General features: G+C 40.4%; 1 protein-coding gene across 1 annotated transcript in view; it reads right to left on the bottom strand.

Annotated features, from left to right (window-relative positions):
- Window positions 1–12,166, bottom strand: part of POLQ (DNA polymerase theta) — a 52,885-nt gene that overhangs the window by 13,424 nt on the left and 27,295 nt on the right. The window contains exons 15-21 of the mRNA XM_054270163.1: window positions 11,578–11,821; window positions 7,739–10,794; window positions 6,631–6,774; window positions 5,873–6,069; window positions 4,192–4,432; window positions 2,894–3,087; window positions 1,048–1,185 (exon numbers count right to left, since the gene is read on the bottom strand). Of these exons, the coding sequence (XP_054126138.1) occupies window positions 1,048–1,185; window positions 2,894–3,087; window positions 4,192–4,432; window positions 5,873–6,069; window positions 6,631–6,774; window positions 7,739–10,794; window positions 11,578–11,821 (4,214 nt within the window). The remainder of the gene's footprint in view (window positions 1–1,047; window positions 1,186–2,893; window positions 3,088–4,191; window positions 4,433–5,872; window positions 6,070–6,630; window positions 6,775–7,738; window positions 10,795–11,577; window positions 11,822–12,166) is intronic.

Raw genomic sequence — 12,166 nt, 5'->3', positions numbered from 1 at the left:
ATAAACCACCTGAAATGATGAAATAAAGCATCACTTGCCATAGGTCCCCTACGTTGTCTCCTCTTGTCCAGCGTTAATGCTTCTCCTCCATCTTCTTGCATATTTTTCTCCCTGCTCTCTCCTATCTGTACACTAGGAACACCAAGTGAAGCCCTTGACCATGCTGCTCCTGGTAGACAAAGCTGATCACTAGCAATCAAATCCTTTCAGTTTAATCAGAAATGTGAAGGGACTAACAAGAATTTCAAAAGACAGTAGCATGCAAACATTTCTCAAAATAACTTTTTTTTGTGTGTGCTGCAGGCAGCTGCAGCCTCATCCCTCCACATCACAAAAGGAGGAAATTCTCCCTTTGCTTCTTGCTCCCTGCTCTGCCACCACCACTGCACCCAATGTCTTCACTGCCACTTGAGTTCCAGAAATCAATACTTGTCTTCAGAGTACAGACTACACTGAACAAGGGGAAACTAAGAAAACAACACAGATTAATGAGTCCTGAAAACAGGAACATATATATCTGCTAATTCCACTTGTCTGGCAAGAGCACCCATTAGCCTGCAGCAGCTGGTATTAATGCAGGTCCACAATATTTATCAACTGGCAAGAATGTCAATAGCCTTCACATTATACAAGCTTCTGATATACTAAATTTGATAAGCCATCAGATTAGCCATTCTGAAGACAAATTCTCTGAAGCAAAAAATACAGATTTGATTGTAGCAGGAAGAGAAAGCATTGTATTTAGTCAACATGGTATTTAAGTATCTTTCAAGCTGATGTGGAAAAATTCTTCTGCTATTGGCTTTACAAAATTATTGTGCTATTTTGGTCTTACACGTGATTTGGGAAATCAGATTCTGCCTGATTTACTCTTACTGAAGCCTGCTATTTACAGGCATGTCCTCACTGCACTCAAGCTTTAGGAGAGTAGGAGTCACTAATGCTGCTAACAGAGAAGGTAGAATCCAGTTTGAATTTGCAGTGGTAACTGGAGGAGCAAAAGGCAATTAAAATTTCCTTTCAGACTAGAAAGAGATTTTACTGTACCTTTGTTGTACTGAACTGCTTGCTTAGCCTGACCCTGTTTCCTTTAGCAGTTGCTCTTCTGGTGTAACCCAGGGTTTTCTTGTTCCCTTGGACTTTCACATCTCCATTTTGTGGCAACTTCAGCTCCAGGAATAACACCTGAAAGAGGCCAGCATTTCAAATCAGTTTCTGCATGCTGCTCCCAGGAGAAAACAAAAGCAACTGAGCACTTAAACAGCTTGTTCCAGCCAAAGGATAGTACAAATGCTTCAGGTAATTAAAAAGCTGATTAAAGATCCCAGCTATCAAAGTCATTCCTCCTCATTTTAATTAACTACGAAATGCAATTTAAAATCTCATTTTCTGAACACTCTAAGTTTAAGTTCAGAGGTGTGTTTTTAGAAAAGGTAATTAACTCCATCCAATAAGTGAGGTTATTACTGACAGTCAGCTGTAATAAAATGTAATGTTCAGATGACTGAAAGTGGGAAGAACATTGGTGAAAAATAGAAGTGTTAGCAGGGAGCAGGCTTCAGAACAATATGAATGGCACAGAAAGAGGTGGTCACAAATACTTTTAGAGAATGGCCAGAATATTAGTTTTTCAAACAAATTGCCAAAAAGCAGAAAATTAAATACATGCTCATTTGGTGACAGACAGAATACAGCTCCTAATTTTTCACTTTATGTTTCCATGCAGCATGATACACTACTTAGCAGCTATTGTCTTTGATTTCACAGCTGGCAGAAGGGAACAGAAAGCTTTTCTCCTGCCCATTTACGGCACAGAAGTTTTACTGACACAAAACTAGAAGGGTAAAGTTTCATTAACTTATACAAGGTACTTTGCATGACTGGCAATGAATTTCCACATGAGGTACAAGCTTCTGTAGTTCAGAAAACAGCATTTCAGACAAAACTTTACTTCCCCTTTTCCATGAAGCAGAGTGAAACTGAAGTCAAGCATTATTTCAGGAGTTCTAACTTAGACTACTGTTACTGAGCAAGACTTCTACATTTGCAACAAAGAAGGAGTATTTCAATGGAATTTCTTTTACTGATAGCTGCTTGCAGATTTTGACTACTTTCATATAAAGTACAGCCCCTCAGTGAGAAAATAGTATATGGAGAAAAAAAAAACGAGAAGGAGGAGAAAACCATGCACAGCAATTTTAATATATTTCAATTATTCCATGCAATGTGCATTAAAAAATAAAAGTGAAATTCTTCAGGAATGAAAGCTTTGCTATTTTACATAGAAATTTGTTTCTTAGACTTTAAAAAATATCGGTTCTTAAAAGCAGACAGCAGTTGGTTCAAAACTTTTAAAGCAGTTTTTCCTCCTCCTTCATGCCTGTACAGGGGCAAGGGTAGCAATGCAACTTTTTCAGTACAATTCTTCTTAGACTCAAGACTACATGACAACAAATCACATCTCGTGTGGGACACTGGCATTGCAAAACAGCTTCTCCAGTCCTGTACCACTCATCCAGAATACTCTAAAAGCCATTTAACTGGCAGACCTTCTCATGCACCCTGAGAGGCCGTGGTCCTATACAAACCACATCCTTATTTTCACTTGCTTTTTATTTCCAACATACATCTTTCCACTTCTACCTTCTTTATCTCTGCTGAAGTTGGCAGAAGCCAGAATGTAACAAGCAGGAGACACCCAGCCTCTTGCAGGCAGCAAGCTCATAATGAGTTGAGTGCAAGTATAAATGAACTCCCAGCAGAGCTGATTTTGCACCTTGGATTTTCTTCACGCTGTTTCCCCATGAAGAATTTTTTTTTCTTATTTTAGCCAAAGGCTCTTGATGATAACTTCTGGGGAAGTTCTCCCCCTCCCACCCCAACCCTCATGTACCTCTGCAATGTCATCAGGGCTGGTCAAGGAGAAGCTGTGCCCTGCCAGCTGATATGCCTTGGTCTCAATCTGGCTCAGTTTAGCCTGCATGACCTGTTTCTGGGTTTCGTAGGCTGTTGTGCTGAAACCAATGCCATTCAGCTCCAGCAGAGCCAAGCAATAGTGGGTGGGCATCTCCACTTTAGAAAATACATCTGTAGTAAGTATAAACCAAAGAAAATCTTTTATAAAACAGATCAACTGCAGATAAACACATTCATTTAAAAAATAAAAAAAGAATCCTCCGTTTTGAAAATACTGAAATGTTCTGACACACTGAAATCTTTTACTGTAGATTTCATTTAAATACTTTAGTTTCTAGAATAAGAAATATTTCATAATGTGCAGTGTTCCAGAACATCCTATCACAAAGGTATTAAAGAAAGCATCTTCTGTCAATTTTTTTTCTAAAAAATACATCTCTCCATATATCAACATTTTATAAACTGCAGACATTTAAGCCTTACTTAATGTAAGGCTTTCTAACTTGATACACATTAATTCCACCACCCACATCTTTTTAAAATGTTCTAAGGTTCAATTGTAACAATCATAAATGATGTGGTAAACTTGCAATAAAATGCTTCAGCAGGATTATACCACAATTCTCAGCTCTGGATATAATTTAGGGGAAGCTATTATAATGACCACCAATAGTATATTTTTGGGGGTTTTTTTGGATGGCTTGCTTTAAAACAGCACAAGCACTCAGCAATTATCAGTGCAAACACACAGGATCATTCACTATGGAACCACAAGAGTTTCATGGACACAATGCATACATGACAAATCATGCTATATGGGCAGGCCAAAGAGCAAGGAATTCCTTCAGAAAACATTTGAGGATTTTAGGAATTACTTCTTACAAGAAAACCCCAAAACTTTTGAAAATCTTCACAAGGAATCATAGACAGACCCACAAGTCCCTCAGAATGGCCAAGGCACTCACCTGGGAGGTACAAATCTGCTTGATTTAGAGACTTAGAATAGACTGCTACAGCCTTAACCACTGGAACTTGTGGAGATTGAGGATATAAGAATTATATTTTAATTTTTCTTTCAGAATATATATGCTTCCAAGGGAATTTCCCTCTTTTCTTTTAACAAATTAAAGCATTTAACAAATGAAGCATTTTGACAGAACACATTTAAATAAGATCTTCCAAAGCACCTCTCTTCTGCACGGATCATTCAGCCTGCTGGCAGCACAGCTGTATTTACCCTCCATCTTTGCCCCCAAGTGGAGGATGTCTCCCTACCTGTCAGATTTTCCTTGTGGAGCTCCTTGTGGAGCTGGTCCATGACATTGAAGACAAGCACAGACTCTATGGCTGCTCTGTACCGCCCAGACTGGTCAGTGCTGGCACTCAGCCCCAGGCTGTGCACCCCTTGGCCCGTGCCCACTCCTTCCAGGAGGGGCAGCTCACTGGGGAGAAAGTTGGTCACCATGCTGTGAAGGGTGTGCTCCTTGGAGCCAGAATCCAGCAGCCAACATGCAACCTTGAAAAGGGAGACCTCCATGAGACTTTTTTTTTTACCTTTTAGTGATAATAAAATGCAAATATTTAGCCAGGAGTTAATTCAAGGTTATAGTGGATGTTTTCTTTCTTCATTTGGCAGGTAAACTGCAATAATTTGTTGGGTCATTTCAGTAAAATCCTTCAGGAGGGCATAAGTCACTGAAGAGCTTAATTCTTGAGTGAGAATGAAAAGTTATTTCTTTCTAAAAGAAAAGTTATTTCTGTACTTTTGAAAACTATATCCTCTGTCAAATAAACACATCTTGAAATGTCTTTTCACTTATTAAAACTTAAAGGGAATAAATATGAAAATCAGGATCAAAACATGTTTAATCTGAAAAATTACTTTCTGGAGATCAGAACTTGCTATTGATCTGGAATATTAGCCAAGCTGAGCTCTCCTATCTTTTGCAGAACAGGACTAATGCCAAGAATTCTGCATGGGATATTTTACTCCTCGTAGAGCTCAAACCCCTGTCTTCAAAGCAAATTAATTTACACGTACATTTCAATTTCTTGTGTCAAAACAGGATAAAGCACAGATTTCTACATTGCCTCTGCCATGCAAGCAGATGTAAAAACTCATATGTATAGATATGGGGTTGGGGAGGTATGTATATATTCATTGTGTCACTAAAATGAAACAACATGAGTATGACTATTACATGGGACCATGAAGGGAAAGATGCTTTTACTGCTCTTCAATTTCATCCTAAAACTATGTCTTGGTATGAAAAAATCTATGTTTGTCCTTGTGTTGAACACCTTAGCTACATTCCTGCAGAGCTGAGTATTGCAATGAAGCTGTTCAGCCCACATGCAAAGCCAGCTTTAAAAAATAACAGCATTTTCTGTGCACCCAGAGCCTTTTGTAACATGAGCAACAAGGTGCTTTTACCTCAAGCTAAAGTTTCATTTGAGTTACAACTGGTACTCAAACCTTTTGAAATTCCATGTAAACATTGTTTTGTTTTGAGAAAACAGGGGTAGCAAAGTGGTCTGTATTCATAGTGGGTAAATCTTTTGCTTATAGAGTTTTCTGCTCTCAGAAGGAATAACCTGACCAGAAGCACCTGTGACATTACAGTCCCAGGCTTCTTACTGCAACAAAACAGAAGTTAAGTCTTGTCCACTGGGACTGGGGAGAGATTTATCTTCATTTCCCCTGCCAAGTAAGGCATGAAATAATAATGTCCTAACCTCTGAAACTCTTTGTTTCTCTTGCAGGCATCAAGAACAACCATAGCAAAGCAAATGTCCTCAAAATATTCTTCTAGATTGTCCACTGACAGAAAATTTCACTAAACTTCCTGACAGATTCATACTGAATTAACAGAAGTACCAGAAGGCACTCCTGTCTTTCCGCTGTTGTTTTTAAACTAGTAGTTTCATCCAAGAGAAATTTCTTAATCCTGCAAACCTTTGGGTCCTCAAAACTTCCTTCCAAGGAGATGCCACAAGCCATCAGCAGAGTTTTGTAGTGCTGGATGAAGTCATACATGATAAGTGAGCGCTCCTTCTTGGTCTTCTTCTGCAGGTACATCTGCAGATGGTTCAGTCTCTCTGTCACAGGTAGGCTTTGATCCAAAGGTGGGGGTGCCAAACTCAGACTGATTTCTAAGGCAGGAAATACAAGCAAAAATCATCTTTTATCCCATTACATGATAAAAACAGCAAGAGAAAAATTTTGAACGCAACAACCTAGAGCACAAAGCTTCAGGTGAAGTGAACAAACAATACATCTGTAGCACTATTACATGTTTTATCAAACCAGACTAGGCTCCCAAAAGCAATATGCTGTGTCTGTACTAACAAACAAAGGATAGCCAGGATCAAACCCTAGTGACCTAATTCTTCATCATATGAGTGCTAGATATGTTCTGGAGAGCAAAAATTGGAAGAGATTTAAAGGAAAAAGCAAGTCAGATAAAGAGAACTTGGGAGTGAGCAAATATTTTAGCCAGTGTCCAAGCCAATTAGCTGCCCTTATTACACAGTGCTATAGATGTATCCACAGCAACCTGTCCAAGGGTGTTTACCGCCCAAGACTGCTCAATTACTCCACCACACAACTGAGCTGGGGTTGGGACAACCAGCACTTCCAAGAACACTCTCTGCCGAAGGAACTTTCTTCAGATGCAGTGTCAAATAACCCAGCAGAGCCAGTCTGCTACTTACCACTCTGGTCTTGGATCTGCTGCAAAGAGATATAGTAGGCATCTTTTCCACCCCAACACACTGCCAGTCCAACTACCAAGATGTCTTCGCATCCTTGGACAGGAAATCCTTCATCTTTAACTTGTGTCCGCTGAGGAGAACTCACTAAAGAAATAATTTGAAGTTACTATTATAAAATGGCATCCATAAATACAGAGGATTTGGGATCCTGAAAATGCAAATATGTACAGTTGAGCCTAAGATTGAATATTATCATGTCTTAGTAAAGCAAAGGAGCAGCATGTTAGTAGAGAATGGAGAGTTAGTGTCAAGCATTTCCTTGATAGGCCTCTGGTGATAGTAATGAAGTGTTAGCAGCTAGCTGGTATGTGAGAGCATCTGAATATTCTTCTGTGACTGCCTCTGAACCAAGGTTACATATTTTCAAGTATTTTCAAAATGTAAACTTGGTTCAATATAAGCACATGCGAAATTCAGATCAGTCTCTGGGTTGTTGTAATATTGCTTCTTTTTTTCCCCCACAGAAGTACTCATATGCTGCAGTTTGCTGCTGCTTTTAAAACATATTCTTCCTTTAAAATGACAAGACTAAGCAGTTAGATTCTTTGCTGTCACATCACCATAACAACAACAGCAACATTTCTTAACTATCAAAATAGATTTTTGACAGGCAAATATGAAATGCTTTTTAGAGTGGAAGGAAGGAACACACTTCTATCTCAACTCTTGAAGAGGTTGCTAGAAAATGCCAGAATTTGGAAGGGATGCTTTATGGGTGGCTTAATCCGAACAGGAGGAAAATCTTATTTACTTTGAGGGTGACAGAACACTGGAGCAGATTGCCCAGAGGTTGTGGAATCTCCTTCCCTAGAGATATTCAAAAGCTGCCTGCACATGATCCGGTGCACCCTGCTCTACGTGATCCAGCTATAGCAGGGGGGTTGGACTGGATAATCTCCCAAGGACCCTTCCAACCCCAAACACTCCATGATTCTGTTATATCAGCGATTCTCCTCCTTTTTTGCATATCCTTTCCTTCTCTAGGCTTCTTTAAGCTGAAGATATCACATGCTGTTTACAAAATAATGCACTGGAACAGGAAACTGACCTTTTTTGAATTTGCCACCAATCGTTGATTTGGGAGACAAAAGGCACTTTGTTCTTTCACATGCCACTGAGATGGAGAATCTGTTTTTCTCCTTCCATTCTGCAACAAAAGTCTGGAAAAGTGCTCTGTCGCTTGCTACATCAATAATAGTGAAACTTTCAGCACTTAAGGGAACAAATGGAAAAACATCCTGAGATAGCTGCAGTGAAAAGCCTTGGTCTACAATGGAATTATCTTTTATCTCATCTGCCTCAGCTGGGTCTAGACACTCAAGATTGTCCTGGAATGCTTTTACCTGCTGCTCTGCATTGCCCTCACTATTCTGCTGTAGCTGAATTGTCCGCCCTTCCTTCTTGCAGGTGACTTGGCCCTTTCTTGCAGATGGGAGAGAAACAGAACATTTTGGAAAAAGCTCTTTGGGAGGTGTTGGAGGAATAAACCCATTATTACTATCTGCTGCAGGACAGGATGTTCTCTTGCTTCCCTCAAGCTGAAGTGTTATGCCATGTGTTTTCTGAAGATCCAAGTTTTCCATTTTGTTTTCTTTAACCTTGAAAGAGCTTTTTAAATCGTGGCAAGTGGGCAAAGACTTTTGCTCAGAACAGTCAGATTCAAAACCTGGATCTGGCTCTTGACTAACAATAGGAGCAACTAACTCTTCTTTCAAACTGGAACTTGCTGAAGCTGTTTCAATGCCTGAGAGGCTAGGCCATTTGTCCAACACATCCTGCAATCCTGGGCTTAGTTCAAACGAGCATTCAGTCCACACCACTGGATGGGGGTTCTTCTCAAAAGCTTGGTGGCTTCTCTGGAGCTTTTCACCTTGATCTCCTACCAAATCCTTTGGTCTGGGGTCACTGTTACAAATGGCCAAGTTTCTTAATCCTGACTGACCTTGAAATGTAGAAGGAATGTCTTTCAGAAAAGATGGGGAATTTCCATGGTCTAAAACTTCTGCTATTACATCTGAGGAAGCTAGAGACACATTGTTACACTGTGCAGGATTCTCATGTTCTTTCTGATTGTCACTGACATCAAATTTATTCTCAACAGGCCCTGGATTCTGCAAAACACCATCTGGAGGAAGCAAAGCCACAGGGTCCTTTCCATCAGCTTCCATGATGTGCACAGCTGAAAGGTCACTGACATTACTGAAGCTCTCATCAAACAGCAAGTTATCGCTGATATTTAGGCTTGTTTCAGGGACAGGATGGCATTCTACTTGTACAATGTGTTCCCTACCAAAATGGGAGCTTGCTTTATTCAGGTCTTTACACACACTCTCCCCTTCCACTGAATTTTGGGTCTGGTAATCTTGTAGAAAACTGTGTAGCTGTGAGTCAGTCATTGAGAAATCGCTCTCTTTAAGGCAAGGTGCAGGTTCTATTTTCTTCACTACAGGCTGTAAATTAAGGCCTCCAGATTCCAAAACTTTATTACTACAGTGCTGAGTTGTGTTTTTTGTAATGTCATTTGTTGTGGCAAGACTTGGGAAGCTCAGTGTCCTAACTGTTGCAGCCAGCCTTTTATCAGAATCATTCTCAGTCCATAAACTGCTTCGTTTTTCTGATATTTCCTGCTGTGGTATTGCTGCCAGCTCTGAACCTTGTATCCCCTGCTGTCCTGTGATTCCAGCTGCTCCCTCCTGTTTTATTATCATCTCAGTTTGAGTATCCAACTGGATGCTGTCTTCAAAGTCTCTAGAGTCAGAAAACAGATGAGAGGCTGGGTCATTCTGAACACCATCTGCATTGCAAACACCTTTGGATTTTACTAAAGACCCTTTCAGAAAATCTTTAGGATGACTGTCGCCATTCTGCATGGTTCCAGCTTGCAACAATATTCCATTGGGCCTTTCATTCCCATTTTTGCCAGCATTCTGAATGTGAATATTGCAGGTTTTCTCTTCACCAGGACAAAAATTCTTATCAATCCTCACCTCAGCACAGCTCACATCTGTTTGAGTTTTATTCCTTTTATTCTGCTTAACATCAGTTTTGTCAGTTCTCTGTGTCCTAGCACTACCAGGCATCCCTTTACTTCCTACAATACTGTGTGTCTCCACACTGGTGTGTGGAGTACCCTTCAGCATAACAGGTGCCTGAAAACCTGCTCTCCCCTTAGGCATGCCTTCATTAGAGGTGCTAGGCTCTGTAAATAATCCTTCCATTTTATCTTTCTTCCCAATATTAACACTCCCCATCTGTACAGAACTTGAGACTTTATGAGTTACAGAATCTGCTTCCATAAATTCCTTATTATTTTGGTTTGAAACAGAATTATCTGTAGAGATGGTGGTGTGGGAAACAGGCAGCTTTTGTATATCTATGCTAAGCTTATTTGAATCTTCAAGAAGTGACCTCTGCAGTTTTGAAGAGGTATTTTTGTTCCTAGTCCGATTTAAACGTGTATCTGTGCTTTTAATCAATCTAGAAGCTGAAGAATCTGGTCTCAATGTTGGCGTTTTTCCATGTTCAGTAAGGTGCTCTGGGACTGCTGTTCTGGAATTCATCTTGGTTTTGACCAGAGAAATTTCTTCTATGTTTTCATTTCCTCTGCACACATTTGGCCGTTTTCTAGCACTGTACACAAGATCACCCTTGCCTTCCCCTGCTCGAGCCTGTTTCCTGCCCAGGACTTCACTCTCAAATACAGAGCTTTCTGTGCTACTGCTCAGGCGCCTTTTACATCCCTTTTTAATATTTGATAACTTTCCACTCTGAGAACCAAGGCCATTACAGTGTTGAACTCTGCAGCCTTTTTTGTTTAACACCCTTGAAGACTCAGCAGACTCCTCTCCATCTGATCTGTGCAGTCTGTCTTCCAGTTCTGACTCACTGCTGATCACAGAGGATGTATCAGTCTCGAGAAAAGACTCTGGGTTCCACTGCACCCCCAGCAGTGCCAAATCCTGCTGCAGAAGTCTCCTGGCTTCCTCCACAATGACAGAGGCTGCTTCTCTTTCAGTGAAGCCCTTCATTCCAGCCATCCAGATGCTGCGCACGGCCCGGCGCTCCTCTGCTGCCTCTTCATCCTCATCCACAGCCCTACGAACACTGTGGGAAGGTAAGAGGCACATGTAAACATCCATGCAGAATGCAACAAACACAAGGAGCTGGAACTCTTCTGCTCCCATGTCAACTTTCTTCACAGCTTCCTTTACAGAAGCACTCTATCTAAAATATAATGCACTTGATGGGAAATAACTCAATTGGAAATAACTATTTCTAAATATGAATAGATGTTGATGAAAGATATTGCCAGCTGCATACCCCAAAAGCATTTCCAGATTTCTGTGTTCTAACATACCCCAGACAAGTCCCAATTCCCTGCCAGGGCAGGTTTCAATGAATCACCCTCTATGTACTGTTTTCTAAATTAAGAAAACTTCAAAAGCATGAACCAGACAAGTATCATGGCACAGTCCAACAAGTACTTGATCAAGGAAACTTGTTACTGCACTAACATATAAATCACAAGAGAATCCCAAAAGATAATCAGTAATAAATCGTTGAACATATGGTGAAGCTGCCTTTTAGAGGCAGCAAAAACTCCCCAGAAAGCACTGACAATTTACCCAGGACTAAACAGTGCATTGAAAAGAAGAATAAGAAGAAAATTTCAGTGACAAAAACTTATTCTGTAAATACAAGGTTCTTCTAATAATTTCAGAAAAATCATGGAATGACTGTGATCAGTTGGAGAGACCTACAAGTTATTTCTAAGTTAATATTTGACACAAAGTTCCAAAGGGTTGCCACATTTTATTGCAGGTTTCATCTTGTAACCCTTCACCTTACAAAGTCCTTTACTTGACTTCAGACTTAGTGATTTCTCACCTTTTAAATGGTACTGAGCTCTTCAGAGCAGCTGCCACCTCATCAGGACTGGCTTTAGCGAGGTCAGCCACGGTGACAAAGCCAGCGCTGTAAAGTGCCCGGGCACGCTGGGCGTTGAGCAGAGACACCCGCACCAGGTCACACAGCTCCCTCTGCACCCCAAAAGTGAGCCTGCTCTGGAACTGAGACAGCAACATCTCCATGTTGTGCCAGCCCAGTCGATTACAGAAAACTGTTATCATTCCTGGAACACAAAAGTTACATCAATGTCTGAACTCCAGCTCCAGTTCTACTAAGCTGGATTCACACTCCACCTCCCAATCTGATTCAGCACTCACTTTACATTTCTCACCTTCCATTATTTACAAAAACTAACTCGTGTTTATCACAACTATGAGTAAGAGCTAGTCTTGCAGAACACAATCTGCAATTAAGTAGTTAATCAGTGAGGCAGAAATTCTGAATGACACTGTTTTTTTCAAAGATGCTAATATTTGAAGCACATGAATATCTGAAACAGGAGTCCTATGAAAGAATCATACTGGGAAAAAAAAGGCAAAGGAAAAAGTAGTGATAAGAGTCATTAAGG

This window comes from Melozone crissalis, unplaced genomic scaffold (genome assembly GCF_028551555.1).
Source record: "Melozone crissalis strain CALT ecotype California unplaced genomic scaffold, PUWL_Pcris_2 ptg000008l_1, whole genome shotgun sequence".
In the NCBI taxonomy this organism is placed as follows: Eukaryota; Metazoa; Chordata; class Aves; order Passeriformes; family Passerellidae; genus Melozone; species Melozone crissalis.
This window is presented reverse-complemented; position numbering and strand designations above follow the sequence as displayed.